The 20603-nt window shown below is 32.8% G+C and overlaps 4 protein-coding genes across 4 annotated transcripts; 1 reads left to right on the top strand and 3 right to left on the bottom strand.

The window, feature by feature from the left end:
- Positions 1-142: 142 nt before the first annotated feature.
- On the bottom strand, positions 143-2829 carry LOC8265904 (tRNA:m(4)X modification enzyme TRM13). The gene is made up of 9 exons (XM_002515165.4): positions 2593-2829; positions 2445-2510; positions 2063-2356; positions 1713-1950; positions 1506-1563; positions 1143-1229; positions 869-1003; positions 654-786; positions 143-516 (listed from the first exon to the last, which is right to left on the bottom strand). Exons 1-9 carry the CDS (start codon positions 2667-2669, stop codon positions 288-290), a joined length of 1317 nt encoding a protein of 438 aa, XP_002515211.2. The 5' UTR covers positions 2670-2829; the 3' UTR covers positions 143-287.
- Positions 2830-4554: 1725 nt separating this feature from the next.
- Positions 4555-6945, bottom strand: LOC8265905. The gene has a single exon (XM_002515166.4). The coding sequence runs from the start codon at positions 6691-6693 to the stop codon at positions 4693-4695; it is 2001 nt and encodes a 666-aa protein (XP_002515212.2). The 5' UTR covers positions 6694-6945; the 3' UTR covers positions 4555-4692.
- A 5975-nt stretch (positions 6946-12920) lies between these two features.
- LOC8265906 (ubiquitin-40S ribosomal protein S27a) lies at positions 12921-13671 on the top strand. The gene has a single exon (XM_002515167.4). It carries the CDS (start codon positions 13038-13040, stop codon positions 13506-13508), a length of 471 nt encoding a protein of 156 aa, XP_002515213.1. The 5' UTR covers positions 12921-13037; the 3' UTR covers positions 13509-13671.
- A 1283-nt stretch (positions 13672-14954) lies between these two features.
- On the bottom strand, positions 14955-18751 carry LOC8265907. The gene is made up of 8 exons (XM_002515168.4): positions 17984-18751; positions 16805-16838; positions 16394-16621; positions 16128-16217; positions 15791-15856; positions 15580-15671; positions 15423-15470; positions 14955-15323 (listed from the first exon to the last, which is right to left on the bottom strand). Exons 1-8 carry the CDS (start codon positions 18322-18324, stop codon positions 15206-15208), a joined length of 1017 nt encoding a protein of 338 aa, XP_002515214.1. The 5' UTR covers positions 18325-18751; the 3' UTR covers positions 14955-15205.
- Positions 18752-20603: the final 1852 nt, after the last annotated feature.

The following is a 20603-nucleotide window of genomic DNA, read 5'->3' as shown; positions in this document are numbered from 1 at the left end:
ATTAAAAAAAGAACATAGTAATGTCTAGCATGGATATTATTTCCCATGATTTTGATGAACATGTCTCAACCATGAATTGCATGGAAAATAATTCTTAGCAAGCCCCAACAAGAAAGGGAGCAAAGAACCAGAAATAAAGATGTATATGATAATACCCCATCCATATGAGTATGATATAATGTTAATACTGTTTACTCATTCTCCAAAATATGAGCAGTCAGTCGGTAGAACATGATTTTCAAATTGATAATGTCACAACCTAAAGTAGAACATAAAAGCAGGAGATCTCACAAGCAGTTGGCATGCCTGGCAATTAACAAATGGTTTTCAGGAGAGACTACTGACGGAACATATTTAACGAGCTTTGCATCTAATCCACATTCTTTTGCCCATATCATCCTTCCCATGTCAATGATCTGTTTGCACATAAAGCCCAAGATAGCCCTTTGAACTGCCTTCATGTTTCTCACAGCATCTTCAACCCCATCTGCGTCCCCACCACATTGTTCCTCCTCCCTGTAACAACATAAAAATGAATACAAATAAGAGAAGGTGATGAACCAACTCTGATTACAAAATTAGACATAACTGTATCCTCTTCAAATTTTCAACATACTAGAATTCAGAAAAGAACCCATTCACATAAACATTACATAGATTGTAAATGGAATCTGCCGTCAATAGAGAGATCTGATCCATGGTCAGCATCTACTGCCCAGCTGGTGAACCATGTAATTGCATGAAATTCTTCCTTGGTGATCCCTAAATCAGCTATGAGATTTTTATCTGCATGGTGACCGAGGTTCATGTGATCAACTCATAATGAAACACAAATTAATGAGCATCCATATGAGAATGTCGCAGTTACTTATATAATGCTTCCACTGGCAAAGATGATGGCAACATGTTGCTATAGCAAGGCCCCTCAGGAAATCATTGTCACTGCAGTGTCCCATATTATGTTCACTAGATTGCTTGGAAAAACAACATCTCAAAGTCAAATCTACAAATAATAAATTAAAAAGATCAAAAGAGAAGAACAGGAAAACATTCAGTTTAATGGTCTGCCATGAAAGATCAATGATTTCAACAATAACAGACTCATGATTTGGGAAAGTTAATTTGGAAAGTATAATACTTACCGGTTGCAGGCCCACAGAGATGTTTTCCAATAGCTAGATATGGAACTCCTTGTAAGGATTCAACAGCATTCAAATTCAAATCCTCAACTGAAAATGCAAAAGTAGGATCTTATTATGTAGCAAGGTAGTTTAAAAACGTCTTTCCTATGCACTTTTTCAAAATATGTCCTCTAAATGTACTTAAATTAAATGTTCCAGGAAAATAAAAAGAACATCAAAAGATGTCACTCAATGGATCCAAAGTTAAACTAAAAGAATGTAGTAAGCGAAGGGGAAAAAAGGATAAATAGAAAGAAAAGAAGCGAAGATCACATAATGCAATCACAAAGTCCATTTCAACAACAGGATTTTGAGAAACCTTACTATCAATTCTCAAACGCTCTAATATCAAGCTCTCTTTCTGTCGCAAGGATCGATCAGCCTAAAAATGCATATATTGAACATAAATCAATGTCCAACAGCTCTAAAAATACAAATTAAAGAGAAAAGCCTTCAGTTTTGATTCTAGAAAACTGCGGGTAACATGACCATTCACAAAAAGAATATAATTTTGAACAAAACCAAACGAACCTTAAGTTTATATGATTTTCTCTCAACCAGAAAAACCCTTTTGATCCCATAACAATCTGCAAGCATCTGTGTCAAGTACCCTCTCCCCGCTCCAAACTCAACAACTGCAGGAACACAATTGGCGTTGTCATCATCACACACCTTATTTCCAAGAGTACTCTTTAACACTCCAAAATCCTCCAAGTTTCCAAGTATTGCAGCTTGTTGCTTGACATGTTTCTCTTGAAATGGTAATTTACTGCCAAATTTAAAACAAAAATAAAAATAACAGAAGAAAGAAAGAACCCATTTAGAAACCAAATTCCAAATAACAGAAAACAAAAGAAAACATTTGATTTGTGTTGATATACCTGTCTATTTCTCTCTTAATCCACATATTACATGCTTCAGGCAACTTAAAAGATTCCAAAATATCATTACATAATGAAGCATGAATCGACTCAATCTTCTTTATCAATTTATAGAATTCAGATACGGTCATGCTATAAACAGCATTTCTCTTCATTTCAGATGTGATGTCATCATCATCTTCTTTGCCAGCATTGATCCCTTTCTGGTAAAACGGTTGCAGAGACAACGATTGAGTTTGCTTCAATAAAGGACATCTCTTAATATGTCCTTCAAGATTTTCTTTAAGAACAGAACTAAAAAAGAAAAAGAAAAAGTGTCAAGTCAAATAGGGACAATGTAACTAGTGAAGAGCTAAACTGAGAGCATGAGAGTGGAAATTACTGTGAAGAATCGATAGGGCATGGGATCCATTGGCCATTGCACCTTTGCGTATGGTTGCCGCAGAAGCTTAAACGAGTTTTAAGAAGAAAATAAAGGGAATTAGAGAGTGAATAAAAATGAAAGAGAGAGAGAGCAAAAAGGAGCTTACGGTGAATCGGATAGCGGGGTATTAGCACAGGATCGGTTCTTTTTGGGAAGCCAAAACTTGCAACGGTGCTCCTCCATTCTTTAATTGATGGCGATATATTTGCAGCCCTACCGAGGCCGCATTTGGAAGATGGAACTGGAGAAAACTCCAGTTTGCTTGTTTGGACGCGAAGGGTTCCGTGTCCAAGACAGGGATTATATTTCAACTATCAATAACATAGATTAACATGTTTGGTAAGTTCTTTAGTAAACTTCTTGCTGATTTGCAAAATTCAACCCGGTGTTTAATTTGTACATTAAACATAACTTTTGTTGCTAGATTGATTTTATTGGTCTTACTGTCCATAACTCGATCCGAGATTTGGCACTTGTGGTGGTAGTCTACTAGTTTGATGGTTTTACTAAGCGATTTAAGGATCTGAAATTGGAGGACAATTTCTTAAAATTATTTACTTAAAAAATAATATAATTTATTTAAAATAGAGAAGCAATAAATATATCTCAAATTAAAATAAATATTAAATTTAATTTAAAAAAAATTATTTATCACTCAAACTTTTTATAATAAAGACTTTATACCGATTGAATTAATTACTATGAATATTTTTAATAAAAAATTTATGATTTTTTCACTAAATTTTAGTTATTTTTTATATGAATTTATATATTATGCCACTATTGAGATAAATTTATTATATCTCTATTCGAGATAAATAGCATTTTTCTTTTTTAAAAGCACTCGAGTCTATATTTTGGTTGGATCTTTAAATCTGACTTAAGTTGATATTATACTAATATTTTGTCATAAATAATAAAAATACAAGACCAAATAGCTCCACTATATTATGTGTCGCCACAACCATATTATTATGAGAAACATTTTCGACCCAAAAAATTTAATAAATTACCTAGAGACCCAGGACAAAACAATAAATCCAAGATATCTGAGAGCATATATGATTAAATTAGTAAAATAAGAGATTCCTTTATGCTTAAATATAAAGAATATATGATAAATAAAGTAAAAGTTAAGTTGCTTATTCTAATCCTAATTTCATTAATTTTTTTTTCTATGTGACTCGATAGTTGGAGTGGCCACATTGATTTTTCCATCAGCGCTATTTATCCATCAAATGTTATATTCTGAAACCAAGTGGGGAGAAATTTCTATCAGAAATTATTAATTATTATCTATAACTAGTTTTCATTCTATAAATATTTTACAACGAGAGAAAAGTTATATGGTCAAGCCTAATAAAAATGTCATTTTTTTTTAATTATCATAATTATGCTCTACATGTATACTTGGCAAGTCTCTTTTTACCTTGTACAGAATCCAATTCTCTAATTTAAATTATCTTTTGGAATTCGTTTTTATCTTACGCATAATCTACTACGACGCAGTAAAAGAAATGAGGCTACTAGAATTTTCAAATGATTATTTTGAAGTACAAGTTTTTAAGCCTATAAATATGCGATCGATGACTGATTGATAGGAACCTTTGTTCCTATCAATAAATATAAAAGCAGAGGAACATTAGTCGCATCAATAAATATTGGAAAATGAAACGAATTTACCATCCACCACTTAATAAAGGGAACTTGGAAAAACGAAAAGCATCCAACTTCACAGGAAATCCAAATATGCATGGCAAGATTCCAATTTCAATATTTTTCTTTTATCACAAAAAACGTAATGTTATGGGAATACTCAGTAAGAAATATCATATTCTATACAGTAATATTAATAATCAAATTATTTACAAAGCCATTTTAGGTAATTAAGCTGTAGAGACACCGTTTTATGTTCGAGCGACCATATATGAAAAACGAGTACTGTGCTTGTAGGTAAATAATGAGAAGCAGTCAAAACATAATCCTACATTAAATTATAATAATAAAAAGAAAACAATTGAAATAGAATAAAATCATCGACACTAAAATAAAAAGTTCACAAAACATATAACAAATTAAAATCTCAAGATATTTATTTTATTATGACACTACAACATGCCACATTTTATTCCTACATGTAATGCGTGGCAAGAAATACAACTGGACAAAACCAATTTGCTTGAATATGAAATATCAGATATAAAGATTAGATATCGCAATTTATCCATAGTGGATCATCAAATTGACCTGTAAGCTTATCCTCCACATCTTCATCCAAACACAAACTATCCAACTCCAGCTCACTCCTTGGGTGCCATGCTGGCGTGCCATTCTCAAAACCATTCCATGTCAGCCTGCTCAATCCACTCCCATCCAACCTGGTCACATGCAAATCTCCATATGGCTGGAATTGATTGGGCCACGACACTGGCTCAGCTGTAACACTCCCTAAGTTGCCTGTAAACAAAAGCCACTCTCCATCTCGACTAAAACACACGTGGTTTATTCTCTCTCTCTCCCCTTCACTCGATCCTTCTGATCCCGCCACGTGGATTCTCTTCAAGCCAGAGCCGTCCGGCCTTATAACATAAATGCTAAATGCATTAACGTTGTTCGGATTATGTCTGTTCGAAGAAAACGCTATCAGGTCTCCTTTAGGTGACCAACTTGGCATTGTATCGATCCACGGCCCTTCTGTTAATTGACGTATACCACCGTTGAACTCCCCCTCAACGGCGTCAATTATGTACAAGTTCTTATGACCAGATCGCCCAGATCGAAACACCAGAGACTCGCCGTCTGGGGAGCATGATGGGAAGGCGTTATTACCAGTATCTTCTCTCGTCAGGATCTTTACATCACAGGATACTTCATTATGATCAGACTTGAGATCAGATGGTTTAAATGTGACGCGTGCAATCTGCACAGTTGTTTTTGCTGACTCAAATATTGGACCAAGAGATGTAAAGATGACGTGTTTCTCTGTCGGGCTCCATGAGTTGCAGAACGCTACCCGGTCCTTGATTAAAGTCCATCGCTTTGAACCGTTTGATTTAACAACTTTTAACCCGCCACTTGAATCGACAAAGTCAGGGTTAAATGCCATCAAATTACCATCTGGAGAGAATGAGGGAAATGATCCGTTCAGTCTCAGCATACGAAGATCCTTAATCGGAGATCTAACAGGTTCAAGATTACGGATCGTTCTCTCTCCATGACCCGACCCGCCTCTAAACCGGTGGTACCCGATAAACAACGAATCTGCAGAAACAAAAGGGTTATAGTGATGTAAACTCGGGTTGAGTAGCTCAGTAACAGGATAAAATGTCCCTGAGGCAAGATCAAATATCTCAATATGCCTGTACTTCTTGTCAGGCCGACGAGTCGCGACAGCAATTCTTTTGCCGTCATGCATAGCAGCAGGAGTGAAACAGTGTACCCCTGGCGGAGTAACCCGAAGCGGAGCGTTTACAGACCCAGAGACGTCATCCATATTTTCAGGGAATTTGACCTGGAAAATGCTCCACCATCCATCTTCAGCTTGGCGATGGAAGTAAATGGCGGAGTCAAGCGACCAAGTGGGCCAACCACCTCTCTCAGAAACAACAGCTCGTTTATCCGGGTCCGATGCTTTGAAAACAACAATATCCGTATTAAGCTCGTGAAATTCGCCACTCCAAGGACGAGAGCCGTAAGATGCAACAGCTATGAAATTGCCAGAAAGGGAAATAGCAGGACTGAAATCAACAACACCAAAAGGGGTCAAACGAGTAACATTATCTCCTTCTCGACGACTATGACTAAGATCAGTGGAGTAAAGAGCTGACCAGCTTCTGAAAAGCTGGTCTGGCTTTTCATGAGCTGAGATGAAGTAGAGACGGTCATTCTTAATGATCGGACGGTCGTGGAAAAGGCTTTCGGGAGCAGATGGTAGTTGCTCAGGTTTGGAAAGATTAGGTTTTGATAAGTACATTGCAGGGAAGCCAGATCTTTCAGATATGTAAACAATCGATTGATTTTGATGGTGCTGTTGGGTGACGAATTGGGCGTTGTAGTTGATGGATGTGCCGTCAGTGAGGCAGTGCTCATCGGAGTTGGAGAAGTGGAAGCTGTTAAGATCAGAAGGGAGTTTAATGGAGAAGACGTCGAAGCCGTAGGATGGACGGCCAACGGTGGTGAAAACGACAGTGCCTTTAGGATTATCCATTAAGGTGCGGTGGGAGTGAGTGTGGATGTGTGTAGTAAAAAGTGTTTAAAGGAAGGTGGGAGTTGGAAACAACGGGGTGGCTTATAAAGAAGGCAGGTGGCAGAGGATAGATTGAAATGCGTGCGTGTGAGATTACGATATATAGCGGAGACCTTTATTATTCTTTTTGACTAATTATTATTCTTGGATTTTAAGTGCTATTATTGCCTGGTATTCTGTGGAGCGGCCCAGATAAACTTGTAGATCTGCAGTAGCAGAGACAGAATGTGAAAGGAATCAAGTGTCCAAATTAGTTTTGCATTTTGCAACAATAGTCATCGAGTTTGTTTTTATTTCTACGTCAATGGGATGGAATAGCTCTGCTTCGAGTCAATAATGAAATTGCCGGTAGCAGAGACATTCTCTAGGTTCACAAATTCAGAGTCAATTATTATCTGATCAGAAAGAGATTGTGGAGTTCCTTGTTACTAAAATCATAATATTATTACTAAAAAAAGTTAATTTTGATACTAAACGTTTTCAGATTGGCCTAAACATCATTACTACGCCAAGGACGGCTTTCTGAAGAACCCAAAGTGTCTGTGGTGATGCAGACTGAATGAACATACATTTCTCTTTGGTGAGAATATAAAATTTGTTAGTCTTATGACTTGGTTTGCAAGTATTAAACTTCCTGTGTTAAATAAACAACATACAAGACAAACCAAGTCCCTACAAGCAAAGGCGAGGTACATTGAAATTATATATTGTTTTTCTTGAAAGAGAGAGCAGAAGAGAGTGAGATTGAGAGAATAGAGCAGGAGCATTTGCTAAGCTTAGCCATCAATACTTTATTTATCAAAGGGAAAATCTTCCTTATACCTACTTTATATACAACAATTTTATACATGATAATTAATAAACAGGTAACATATGTTTAGCATTAGTAGAATTTAAGAGAGAAATTGGGGAATAATATTACTCAATTTTAACATATAGAAATATTTTATATTTTAATATTAAATAATTATCTTATTTTCTAAAATTAAAAAATATATATCAATTATTTATTAATATTAATGTATATTTTCATTAGATGAGAGAATAATTATATCGCTCCTTCCTAATATTAGAGATTTGGCAAATACAATTATTAAAACCATCGCTAATCACCGACAATGATATATACAGTAGGAGAAACATCTGGCAACACAATATGGTTTGGGTCGCAAATTTATCAATGAGGATAATGAAAATGATATGAGATCCTAAGAAAGATACAGTGGTTGTTAGTGGTACAAACACATTCTCTTTAGAAAAATCAAATACATCGTTTATGCTTTTAGAGTAAAAGATAATGTCTCTTGAGTGGAGAAAGCAAATCTCAAATCTCTTCCCACAAAAATGCTTACCAGATACCTCCAACACTTTTTCATGATTATCTGTCTTTTTTGTTTTTCAAGAATAGGGGCGGGTGATGGCTGTGGGGATCGCAAGCTGCTGGTGTCGGGGAATAAGAATTATTTAATTTTATAATTTTAGTATTACTTGATATTAGATAAAACTCGTCATTTCGTTTCTATATTTTTCGACTTCGATTCATTTAATTATTTTAAATTTTATTCAATTTCGATATATTTATTTTTATTTTATTCTGACGAAATATGTAAATTAACTAATTAATATTTTTTTTAATATATAGTGAGTCAATATAATATTTTATTATTTTCGTTAAAAAAATAAATAACGGCAGATTAAATGAACTAAAATTGAAAGATAAAGAGATAAAATGATGGATTTTACCTTGATATTATAGTCAGTAGTTTATTAATAGATTATTTGTAGTGGGACCATTCTTTAGCCTTATAAGGACAAATGCTACAACAATTAACAATAGTTTAGTGCTCTATTAAAATAGTACTTAAATTACAGGGTTTTGGACAATTTAAGTATATATATATATTGTGTCTAAAAATAATTCTAAGGCAAATATGCTTCTCACCAAACGTTAGTACATTATACAAAGACTGTAAAACATAGTGCATATTTTCCCGTGGTCTATCTTATTTATACTCATGCCACGTAACAAAATACCACTCAACAAACAATACCTATATTTCTTTTATTTTTATATACATTTACTTATTTTAACTGAAAAATGAATATTTATTAACGTACTCCATAGATCTTGTACATTTAATATAGAAGAATAGAGATTAGACTTGAAGAAATATAGATATAGACTAAATATCACAATTTATTCATAGTGGTCCACCAAGCTTATTCCCAACATCTTCATCCAACACAAACTACCCAAGCCCAGCTCAATCCCAAGGTGCCACGCTGGCATGTCAGCCTCCTCAATCCAACCTATATATTTCACCGTGTGGCTGTCACACTTCCTATGTTGCTCGTAAACATAATCCATTCTCCGGTATTGGTAAAAAATAACGTGCTTTATTCTTTCCCTACCCACGTCACTTGACCATTCTGACACCGCTACATGATTTTTCTTTTAAATTAGATAAATTAGTTATTTATTTAAATTTTATACTATTTTTATTATAGAATTAAAATAATAGATATAATTTAATATTAATATTAATTTTTAAAAGATAATAATAAATAAATTATTTTTAAATATTTTTATTATTTTTAAATTATAAAATTCTACTAGTACAATAATTTAAAAATAATTTATTAATTAATTTTATTATTATATAAATTAATATAACAATATAATTATTATATAATTAGAAATTATTTTATTGTTGAATATAATATTAAAAATATTATTATTTAATTATAAAATTAATTTATTAATTAATATAATTTTAATATAATTAAGATATTATTTTTATAATAGAATTAATATTTTTATCTGGTTAAAAAACTAATTAATGGATAAATTAATATTTAAATATAATTAATATATGATATATTTTAATATTAAGGTTACTGTTTAATTAGAAATGTAATTTATAAATAAATTAATTAATAAAAAAATTATTAAATTATACATAAGTTTGAAACTCATGTGTCAAAAGTAAATATAAGTATCAAAATAAAAATTATATATATCAAAAATTAAACATATATGTTAAAAAAAATTTAAATCCCAAAAATTAATATATATTTTTAACTAGATTTGGTGTATGTACCACAACTATAGAAGAATGATACTTTTATATATGAGTATTTTACATTTTAATATTAAATACTTGACACATACTTTGTCATTTAAAACTAATAAATATATGTTAATTATTTATCGGTTTAGTGTATAAGTGAGGAGATATATAGTAAAATTAAATAAAAAATCTCTCAAATCAGAGTCGCTTGTTATTATAATATAAATACTAAATACTCTAAAATTCTTCTTCATATTCTTATTTAATTTATTAGGCTAGCTCACTGTTTCATTACTTTCGTTTCGTTTTAAGATTGTATTTGTATCGTATTAAATCATGTTAAACATTATGGCAAAAGACAAAGTTGTTCTTAATGAATTTGTAAAGGTACTAATCATCGAGTAAAGATTCAACCGCATCTTCTCCTTTTTCATTTGTTTTTCTTTTTCTATCTGTTTTTCAGTTATAAAAACGGATACAACATACATTTGTTGATATGAAAAATATGTTGAAATGTATTAAAAGGGCACTAATGGCTCATCTCTTCTTCTTTTTTTCTTTTTTTCCCTTTACTATACCTCTCTGTTTTCTTGCATTTACCAAAACAATTTCCTTAATTAGTCATTTACTCATTCTTTCTATATAGCTTCCACAAATCTACTCAAAACACATCATTCTTTTTCTATCACTCTATCTATAATGCTTATCGTTTTCTTTTCTACTATCTTTGTTTGCTAGCTCGTCATCCAAATGGCAAATGCACAAGATACGAGGAGAGTGAATAGTTTTACTTCTTGAATTTGTCACCCATCTTCTTTCAGATTCAAGAATTTGTGTTCTTCAAGATGGTTTTAGTCACTGGAATAAAGTTTAATTTAGGTTACACAAATTTAATTTAGTCATTTTTTAAATTTATAAAATTTTAGTCTAAATCTATATATATATATTTAGTTCAAATAAATTTTATTTTGAACAAAAATAAATATGAAAAATAATTAAAGGTTTATAATATTATTTGAAATAATTTTAGTACAGTTAATATAATTAAACAATAAGTAGCTATTGCTAAAATTATTTTTGTTAGAACTGCTCTCATCTCTATCGCTTTCGACACTACCGCTACTGTAACTGTTTGTTTCATCGTCATTATTAAGAAACAAATAATAAGAACACTATAGTAATATTTATTTTTTCGTTATATTTTATTTAAATATATTTTCTAATTTAAATAATTTAATGTAAGAATTAATTTTTTTATTTTTCATTATATCCACTATCTTTTAGAGAGTGTGTAATTCACTTCCTCATTATTATAAAACGTATGGCTATTTAAACTAAATAAGTAAAAGTTTAAATTAAAATATCTATAAATTTTAAAAGAATTAAATTAAATCCAAACAATAAAATTATTGGCCAAATTAAACTTTATTTCAAAATAAAATTCATATTTTTATTGATTCTTTGTGGGTGACCAAGAAAATGAGTCAAATGGGTTTCCTTTTATCTTTTGTTTTCCCCTTGATTTTGTAAATAGAGACGATGAGTTTCTATTCTTAATTTTGTGTTAACGGCGGATCCATTGTTTATGCGGCAGTACGATGCAGCTGAAAAGGCCCTTTTAATCAATCAAATCAGGAAATTGCTTAATTACTTAGAGTAGCTGCTATTAGAAAAGAAGAAATTCTATATTTATATAGAATATAGAATTTAAAATAGAATTTAAATTTTTATAGATATGATAAAGCATTTTATATGATTTTAATATGATAATATATGATAATCATTCAATACGATAATTATAATGGGTTGCTCGGGATTCGAACCCGGAACTAGTAGGATAAAGTATAAATTTTCCTTGTTTGTTAAAAAATAAGTAAAAAAAATCTCTCTCCAAGACGTATTTGCATTTTTCATTGCACACGGCTTTCCCTATGTATACATCAAAACTTCAGTTCCCTTTCTAGATGAAATCTAAAGAAGCTGAATACTCAGTCACTCAATCCTTACTCGTATACTAATATAAAAAGAGATACAAGTTAAAATCAAACTGAGTTATAGAAAAAAATTAGGAAGACGTTGAAAAACATGTATTTATGAAGATTAAAATTGTTAAAGCATTCCTAATTATGCCTTTTATTTTAAAAAATATAATTTATATTATAAAGAGTATTTAAAAGTTTATTTACATATAAATAGTAAAATATTTTATTTAAGTCCAGTAGACTCTTTATATTTTGTTCTATATATTGCTTATTTCTATAAATATTAATAGTTTTAACTTCTCTTTCATTTTCTTTTTAATTTTTATTAATATATAGAAATTTATAGTACATTTATTAAATATAGATAAAGAACCAAATTGACTATTTACTTTATATTTAAAAAATAAATAGTTCATTAGAGTGCTATATTTTACAATAAGACTCTTTAAAATAAAGAGTTTGATATATATATATAAATTATATATGTTTTAATTTTCTTTTTTCTAAAAAATGCAAAGGAGATAGTTGGAGGGAAAAAGTGAAAGATATTAATTTAGAATTATTTGATTAATTGAGTTGTCTTGAATTTGTGACCTATCAAAGGGAGACGCATCTTATAGGCTTAGATATTTTCTAAATGTCCATGGCCTATGTATATTATGACACCTTCGCCATGTTAGTATTTAAATTTAGTTCTACTTGCTTTCATCTGCGTGCAATCACGCACAATTACATGTGAGAGAAAAAAATTCACTTGGTCTAAAATGACTAGTTAAGGTGGCTGGGAGAACCAAAAGAAAGTTGGAATGGCTAAGTGCCAAATTTTAAAAAATTCAAGTGGTTGTGTATGCAATTTGGACATTTTCATTTCAATCCTTATAGTCATCATAAGGAAATAAGATCATTTATTAAGAATCTAAAATCATATATTAAAAATAAGGAAATTATTATTTATTGCCAGCCCCATCCACCAATATCTCTTACAAAAACAAGGCCCAGATGACATCAACAAATAGACACAAAAGGGTCCAAACAAAAATTATTGGACCGTAATTCATAGGCACTCAGAAGGCCCAGCTAAAAATAGTCACGGAAGGTTTAATCCGTAATTTCATAGGACACAAGACGCACAACTACAAAACCCTAAAATTCCCTTCATATCTAAAGCGAGCCACACCGGCATTTGAAACCCTAGCCGAAAAGACCTCTTCATATTCCTACACTCTCTTTTCTCTGCATCGGTGGCGGAAAGATGCAGATCTTCGTGAAAACCCTAACGGGTAAGACCATAACCCTAGAGGTTGAATCCTCCGATACCATCGACAATGTGAAGGCCAAGATCCAAGACAAGGAAGGCATCCCACCGGACCAGCAACGGCTAATCTTCGCAGGAAAGCAACTCGAAGACGGCCGTACACTTGCGGACTACAACATCCAGAAGGAGTCTACTTTGCATCTGGTGCTGCGATTGAGAGGAGGGGCGAAAAAGAGAAAGAAGAAGACGTACACCAAGCCCAAGAAGATCAAGCACAAGAAGAAGAAGGTGAAGCTCGCTGTCCTTCAGTTTTACAAGGTCGATGATAGCGGAAAAGTGCAGAGGTTGAGGAAAGAGTGTCCGAACGCGGAGTGTGGTGCTGGCACTTTTATGGCTAATCATTTTGATAGGCACTACTGCGGTAAGTGTGGTCTTACTTATGTCTACCAGAAGGCTGGTGGTGATTAGGGCAACAAATTTAAGTCCTTTGAGTACTATGTCATTTTGAGATTATTGTTGGACCAAGTATTATGGCATTTCTTTTGTTGTTATGAGTTTTGTTTGGATAATTTTGGATGGTACTTCTTTTTGAAGTTATAATGGATAATTAGTGGCTCATTTTATATCTATAGATATGCTTCTGTTGGTTTGGTTGTTTGTTCATTGAGCTCTGTTGATGCTTGGTACTTTCTGAGGTGAACTGCAGGATTTCTTGATATTATTTCACAACTTTTCCGCATATAGAATGTCTGATATACAGATAAGATGGCTGTCTTCGTTGAGGTTTACGGTAGTTCAGAGAGTGCACTGGTATTTGTTGAAATCTTGACTCTATATGCATCTTCATTTGCAAACTTCTTCGACTTTGTACAACCTTGTTATGAGCTTGTGAGGTTATCTCATCAAGGGAGTTTGAGAATTTCTTCGACCCTAAATTCTGATAATGTTGCAAGTACAAGTAAGGTTTTCTTATAAGCAGATTTTTTCCAATCTGTATTCTGTGGGCGTATTCCTGATTTGATGCTATTTATCAATAGTATTATTCAGATTGACATTGTCCCGTGAAAAGTATTGTCCCTAAAGGAACTTAATTCCTTTACTGCTTCAAATAGCTTGTGACTTGTTAGTGTGGTCTGCAGAGGACAGTTCTCTTTTCAACTGTGAGAGCTCGTAAGGTTTTCTCATCAAAGGGAGAGTGAGAATTCCTTGACCCTAAATTCTGATAATTTTTTAGTTGTAAGGTTTTCTTATAAGCAAATGTCGTCCAATCTGTATTCTATGGGTGTATTCCTGATTTGATACTGTGTATCAATAGTATTCAGATTGACATTCTACCGTAAAAAGTATTGTGCCTAAAGGAACTGAATTCTTTTTCTGTTTCAAATAGCCTGTGACTTGTTAGTGTGAACTTTGAAGCTTTTTAGCTGGTCTGATCTGTCCATGTATAGCATGATAGCTATGTTACCATTCAATCACAAAAATGGCCCTCTGAATGAATGCCTTCAACTGTTTATGTTGACGTATCCATTTTTCAGAAAAGAAAAGCTCTGTTGAAATGTAGCCCAAGGTAATTCTTAGTTTTCTCTCTTGAAATGCTTTTTCTGGATGTTCAGAAGAAATTGCTTGCATTTGCATAAATTATAGACAACCCAGTGTGGAGTCTGATTACAGATTCTTAGAAGGTTTGCTTTGAATAGCCATTAGTTGTGCAAAACTCTATCCTTTACCTTTTTCCATGCATCTAGGGCGTATGATATACTTACGTATATGCAGTAATGACCTACTAAGTTAAATATTATTCCTTGTTTTTCCCCAACGGTGGCATCATAGCGGTATGTTTTTAGAACCCTTTCATTATCAATCGTCGAAACAGTGAAAAAGAGAACGCAGATAATATTCCCTGGAAATAAGGGATGGCAAAAATTGTGTTCTTCTTTTTTTGTCTAAAAGAAAGGAAAAAAGAACTGATACACAATAAACTAAAGCACTGCAGCTTCGGTATGACAAATGCGTGGGCACTTCCTTCAACTGTAAAATTTGGAACAAGGCATGCAAACGATAAATTCTGCTACATGTATAAGTAAATCCTCCTTTAATGTTCACATAAGCAGGCAATCAAACTCAAAGCACCAGTTCTAGCAGCAGCTAGTTTTAAGAATGAAAGATTAGTATGACCTCACAAAAGCATGAGGAAACCATTTGGGGAAAATGGAATTTTTCGCTTTGACGATCAATGAATATATTCCATAACAAGGTATGTGCACCAAAGCAAGGACAAAATACCTGTGCGATGAGCAAATTCATCAGGAACAGTGTCATCTGTGCTATAGTTGGTGTTCAAAATAAAGATAGATAAATATAAACATGCTGTTCATAGCATACCATATTGGAGCCCATGGTATGTCCAGGTCGAGGAATGGGTATGGCCACCTGGGATATGCACGAATTTATATCATTAGGTCTTTCAAGTAGAAAACCTAAATTGATGATATCTCTAATGGTTCCATATGGGAACTGCAAAACCAAAATAACTGCTTACCATGTAAAACCACAGGCATGAATCACCCATTGGAAAACAACATACAGGCAACTCCATTGCACAAAATATGCTAGCCGAAACCAAGGGAATGGCTGAAAGCAAGATATATGAGAATAATGTTATTGGTTGACTGCACGGTAACTCACTGTTATCTAGTAACTTTTGTAGATGCTTGTCTGTCTTATTTATAAGCAATACTTAATGTACTTACAAGGTCATTCAAACTAGTTTCCAGAAAAAGGAAAACAGCATTCAGAGTGTGCATACAACCCATCAGCTGTCAAGAAAAAATCAATAAGAAAATCATTGATATTTCCATTCATTCAAATCTATTTTTAACGGTGCTGGTAACAAGAATGAATTGCAAGAGAACCAGCTGCACCTTTCTTTAATCGATACAGCATGGTTGTAGTGATACTTTTCATTAGTGCAGCTAAGCAATGTTCCTCTATATTTTGACAAATAGAAGATAAAGAATAAACGCAAGCAGACCCTGGAATAAAATTGAAGACTAATAAATGCAGATCAACAATAGACAGTATTCTCACCACATTCAGTCCAAGACGTGCATTTGATCCAAATGGGACTATAATACCCCAAAAAATGACGTCTGTTAGGACGACAGCACCTGCACAAGTCTGTTATAAGATGAAATGATCTAAATATGTTAGCTTGAACTAGACTTCAGAAAAGCATCGGTTGCATTATGGGGGCTGCTAAAAGGCCTCATGGCTCAAGAATCAACCCATTGTTAACTGAGGTGTTAAAAGAAGGAAATGCAAGGATACACAAAATTCTATCTAATTGGACTGACCTGGTAAATAGATTGCATAAGATATCCCCAAAATCCAGCTCTTAGCCTAAACGCCTCTTGAGCATAATGACTTTGCAACTTGATAGTTCCCTTAGTTCCTTGCACCCTGTAAGTTACAGAGTTTGTAACTTCAACATATTCCATACCTCTTCTCAAAGGCTCAGCAGTTTCCCCATTTTCAGATCTTGAGGATATCCAACATCCATATCCAGATGTGACAGTGGAGAGCTGCATATAGAAAATGTCATAAATTACCAAGACATTATCTTGTTGGGAGATTTATGCATACTGCATTTCCACACATATCTCTCCATGGTTATGCACCATTATGAGGGCAAATGCTGTATGATAAGCCCCATGTCACAGGTAAATAAAACTGAAGGAAGGTGGTATGATGGTGCTTTGACTTACCGCAAAATACACCATTACTAAAACAAATGTCCACCTGCAGAAAGATTATTTTAAAAGATAAAATTAGAAAGCCTTTTAATTTCAGCAGCAGCAAAAAAATAACTTACAATGAAAGCAAAATTGGAATCCAAGACTTTGAAGTCACAATAGATACTATTATGAGCTTAAATGAACCAAAGTCGATTGATTCTACAAATACTGTGTACAAAGAAGGCAAAAGCTCTGTGTGGCGATACGTACATAAAGCATAGGAATATGGCAAATAAACGCAGAAAGTCTAAAGAAGAGAAGCCAAAGAGGATTAAGGAATCTCCAATATGGCCTCCACAAATTCGCCAAGTACAATGTGTCTGTCTTTCGCATTCTTGATTGTGTGAAAGGCAAGAAATATTGCGCCAATGATCACTAAACCACATATTGGTACTTGCCAATGGAGCAAGTATTTGATACCCTCTTCTTCCTCTTCTTCTTCGGATTTATAAACATTAATAGAGGATCAGAAGAGTGCTTGAGAGTTCAAAGCAAGAGGTAAAAGGACTTCAGAGGGGGGGAACTATTTCGAATTGCGTGGTGGTTGACCTCTAAGAAATGAGTTTTGGTTCGATTCAATGAATTGTCTGTTTATAAGTGAGACCATCAATTTCTACCCAAAGAAGAGTATCTGTTTCATGTACATGTATTATGCACTTAAAACAATATCAGAAATGGATAAAATATGTGTTGTTTTATGTACATTAACCGTAAATTAACAATATTTGAAGGAAAACTTTGGAACTAATATTAATTCAATATATATGCTAGAGCATATTTGTATTATCTGTGACACTATTTTGAATCTAATAGTCAATCAGAGCATTAGCCATCACAGTTCAATCAATGGGCTATTAGTTTTCCATCAGAAACTCCAAACTGATGTTCAATTGCTACCATTTGAAAGATTTACTTGCCAACCAATGAAGGCTGGCTTCCAATCCGGGACTAGAGTTCAGATGACATTTTCTAGTGAACCACTGATGATTACAGGTTTACAACCAATAAAAAAAGAGCTTGTTGGAGAATCATGTTATGATATACCATTTCTTTACACTAGCAATATGCTTGACTGACCTAAATGTTAAAACAAAATGGCTATACCAAGTGCAAGTGGAGAAAGAAAAAGAAACAAAAGAATTAACTTACTCAGTGTAGTACATGAAGATGGTAGCACCCCAGTCAGAGATATCCCAGAGTAGAAATCCACCCATGACTAAAAAGGAGATGAAACGAGTAGCTAGCAGCCAACCCGGGTGAAGTCCTTTCCAACAACTGGTCCATAATTGGGAGGAGCCAACATGGTTTCTAGGCATAGCATCTACAAACCCATCAGTATCAGGTCGAGCCACCAAGAGGCTCTCATATATGGTGGTAGAGTCCTTTTCCGAGGCAAGTTCCTTCCTCCATAGCACCCATAAAGAGCAAATGAAGGACACTGCAACAATGCCAAAACAAATGTAATCATACCAGTAGATCACGAGTGCCATAGTGAGTAGTGGTGACCCCTCTAGCCACACACTTGCTAACTATTATCTGTATGCTTCTTGAAAAGATTGAAATGGTTAGATACGATAAAGGCTTGGAATGATCATCGAGGATTGCAATATCTAGAACTTGTTTAGCTGAAGGAGGAGGTTTAGGTGGTGTTTTTCATACAGGAATGGTAGTTTTGACTGTTTGGTTGAATAAACAAGACTAAAGAAGAAAAATGTTGGGAATTAGCTCGATGACAAAGTGTTAAAGAAAGAATAATTTCCTCCTAATGTTGGTTAATTTGCTATCTTTTTGGTATTTCAATTAACAATCAGGGCATAACAGCCAGTCCATGCTATTTGCATAATGAATACGGGTAGCTGCTGCTATTTCTTTCTTCTTCTTTTTACTAGCTTTTCCATTTCCATTACCAAGTAACCATTACCGAGTTTAACAGCTTCCCAACAAGAAATTAAAGACTGCTTTCCCAATTTTCAATTGACAGAAATCTAACACATATGAAGGCAGTATCTGCACATATATATACGTTAGCTTTAAAATAAGAAGTTAAACCTCTCAGTATGCTCCTGCCCAATGAATTACAATGAACTGAGACTGCGATTTCCTATATTTTACAGAAGTCTCATGTATGAGAAGCTTCACTTGAACAGCCCAATATAAGAAGAATAAACCTTGTTTAAATAAACAAAGAGATAAGGAGCCAAGATACTGCCCTGCCATATCCAGATTTTATCCTTAGCAAGTCAACAATTAATGCCAGTGGCTTTGTGTGATTCATCGTTCATTCAAACATAGACGGTAAATCAGGCACATGGATCATCATCTTTTAAATAATTCGAAAAACGCTAAAGAATGACAAATTCAGCTTCATTGAGATATTTGCACAGACAGTTTGGTCGACAAACTCTTTAGAACCAAATTTTATCCGAAAGAGAGGTACAGCAACAGCAAAAATCCTCCTTTCCATGTCTCCGTCTCCGTCTCCGACAACTGCATTCTAACGGATCAGAAATGGCGCAGACCAGAGAGCTCCATTGGACTGACGTCTTAACTATGCATCAACGGGGTCGAATTTAACAACATGTTTGGATAGATTCTCACGGTTTCTGAGGATTTTATAAAGGTTTGAAATCTAAGAGGAAAGTATCATTAAATGCGCAAATATATTTATTATCTCTTATTCCTCTTGAACTAAAAGCTAATTTAATTGCGGGAGTGAGTATTGGAAATAAAATCCAGTAGTCCCTCTGATTCATTTGTTTGTTTGCAGGAGGAAGATGAGAGTTGCCATTGATCAACTTCTTGGGTGAGTCATTAACGATCCAGGACCATTCTCAATCAAGTAAGTTTTTGCAATTTATTCATGTGGGGGGGATCTTTAAGATAATTGTTTTCATTTTTGTGTTTCACTTCCGTTAATACTTTTATGGGTCGTTTGCAAATTTTTGTAGTACGATAATATTAACTAGCAATTAGTTTTATGGGTTCGGCAAAATTAATTCATTTATTTTAGGTTTAAGGTGAAAACATAAGTAGGGCTTAGAAATACTTAGTTCTAAATAGCAATTAGTTTCTCTTCCATTTATCCAAACAAAAATAAGAATTATTCCCCCTCTTATAGATTTTAGTTTTGTTAGACACTTATATTGGTAGTCTTCTTACTATTTCTCTACTATCTTCTTACAATTATAAATTTAATCCATAATTTAATTTTATAATTAAATAATAATAACGGTCATACAACGTATATCAATTTTTATATGTGTTTAATATTTTATATATAAATTTTTTATTTTAACATATATACTTTTTTTTGATACATGAAAATTTAAGTTTATATATAATTTTATAATTTTTTTATTAATTTATTGATTAATAAGTTATATTTCTAATTAAACACCGGTACTAATAATAAAAGTAGCATATTAATTATATTTTAATATTATATTAACTAATAAATTATTTTTCTCTTTAGATAATTAATTTTAAAAGTAAGAATTTAAATTATATTTTTAATATTATATTTAATAATAAATTAATTTTTAATTATATAATAAATTTTTAATTCTAAAAATAATAAATTTCAATTATACTAATTGTATTAATTTATACAATATCAAAATTAATTAATAAATATTTTAGAAATAATTTTTATATTATTGTATTAATAAAAAATATAAATTTTTTAAAAAAAGTTAAAAAAATATTTAAAATAGTTAGTTTGTTATTATCTTTTAAAATAATAATATTAAATATGAAAATATTTTTCTAT

Source organism: Ricinus communis, chromosome 1, assembly GCF_019578655.1.
Source record: "Ricinus communis isolate WT05 ecotype wild-type chromosome 1, ASM1957865v1, whole genome shotgun sequence".
Lineage (NCBI taxonomy): Eukaryota > Viridiplantae > Streptophyta > Magnoliopsida > Malpighiales > Euphorbiaceae > Ricinus > Ricinus communis.
The sequence above is the reverse complement of the archived record's forward strand: the minus strand, read 5'-3'. Positions and strand labels throughout refer to the sequence as shown.

What these genes read in the sequence shown, in the direction of transcription:
- LOC8265907 (XM_002515168.4), bottom strand. Translation starts at nt 18,324, where the DNA reads ATGGCACTCGTGATCTACTGGTATGATTACATTTGTTTTGGCATTGTT. An exon ending in ATCTTCATGTACTACACTGA is followed by an intron (nt 16,839 to 17,983) that starts GTAAGTTAATTC and finishes ATCTTTCTGCAG; the next exon opens with GTGGACATTTGTTTTAGTAA. An exon ending in TAGTAATGGTGTATTTTGCG is followed by an intron (nt 16,622 to 16,804) that starts GTAAGTCAAAGC and finishes TTCTATATGCAG; the next exon opens with CTCTCCACTGTCACATCTGG.
- LOC8265905 (XM_002515166.4), bottom strand. Translation starts at nt 6,693, where the DNA reads ATGGATAATCCTAAAGGCACTGTCGTTTTCACCACCGTTGGCCGTCCA.
- LOC8265904 (XM_002515165.4), bottom strand. Translation starts at nt 2,669, where the DNA reads ATGGAGGAGCACCGTTGCAAGTTTTGGCTTCCCAAAAAGAACCGATCC. An exon ending in ACCCCGCTATCCGATTCACC is followed by an intron (nt 2,511 to 2,592) that starts GTAAGCTCCTTT and finishes AACTCGTTTAAG; the next exon opens with CTTCTGCGGCAACCATACGC. An exon ending in TGCCCTATCGATTCTTCACA is followed by an intron (nt 2,357 to 2,444) that starts GTAATTTCCACT and finishes TTTCTTTTTTAG; the next exon opens with TTCTGTTCTTAAAGAAAATC.
- LOC8265906 (XM_002515167.4), top strand. Translation starts at nt 13,038, where the DNA reads ATGCAGATCTTCGTGAAAACCCTAACGGGTAAGACCATAACCCTAGAG.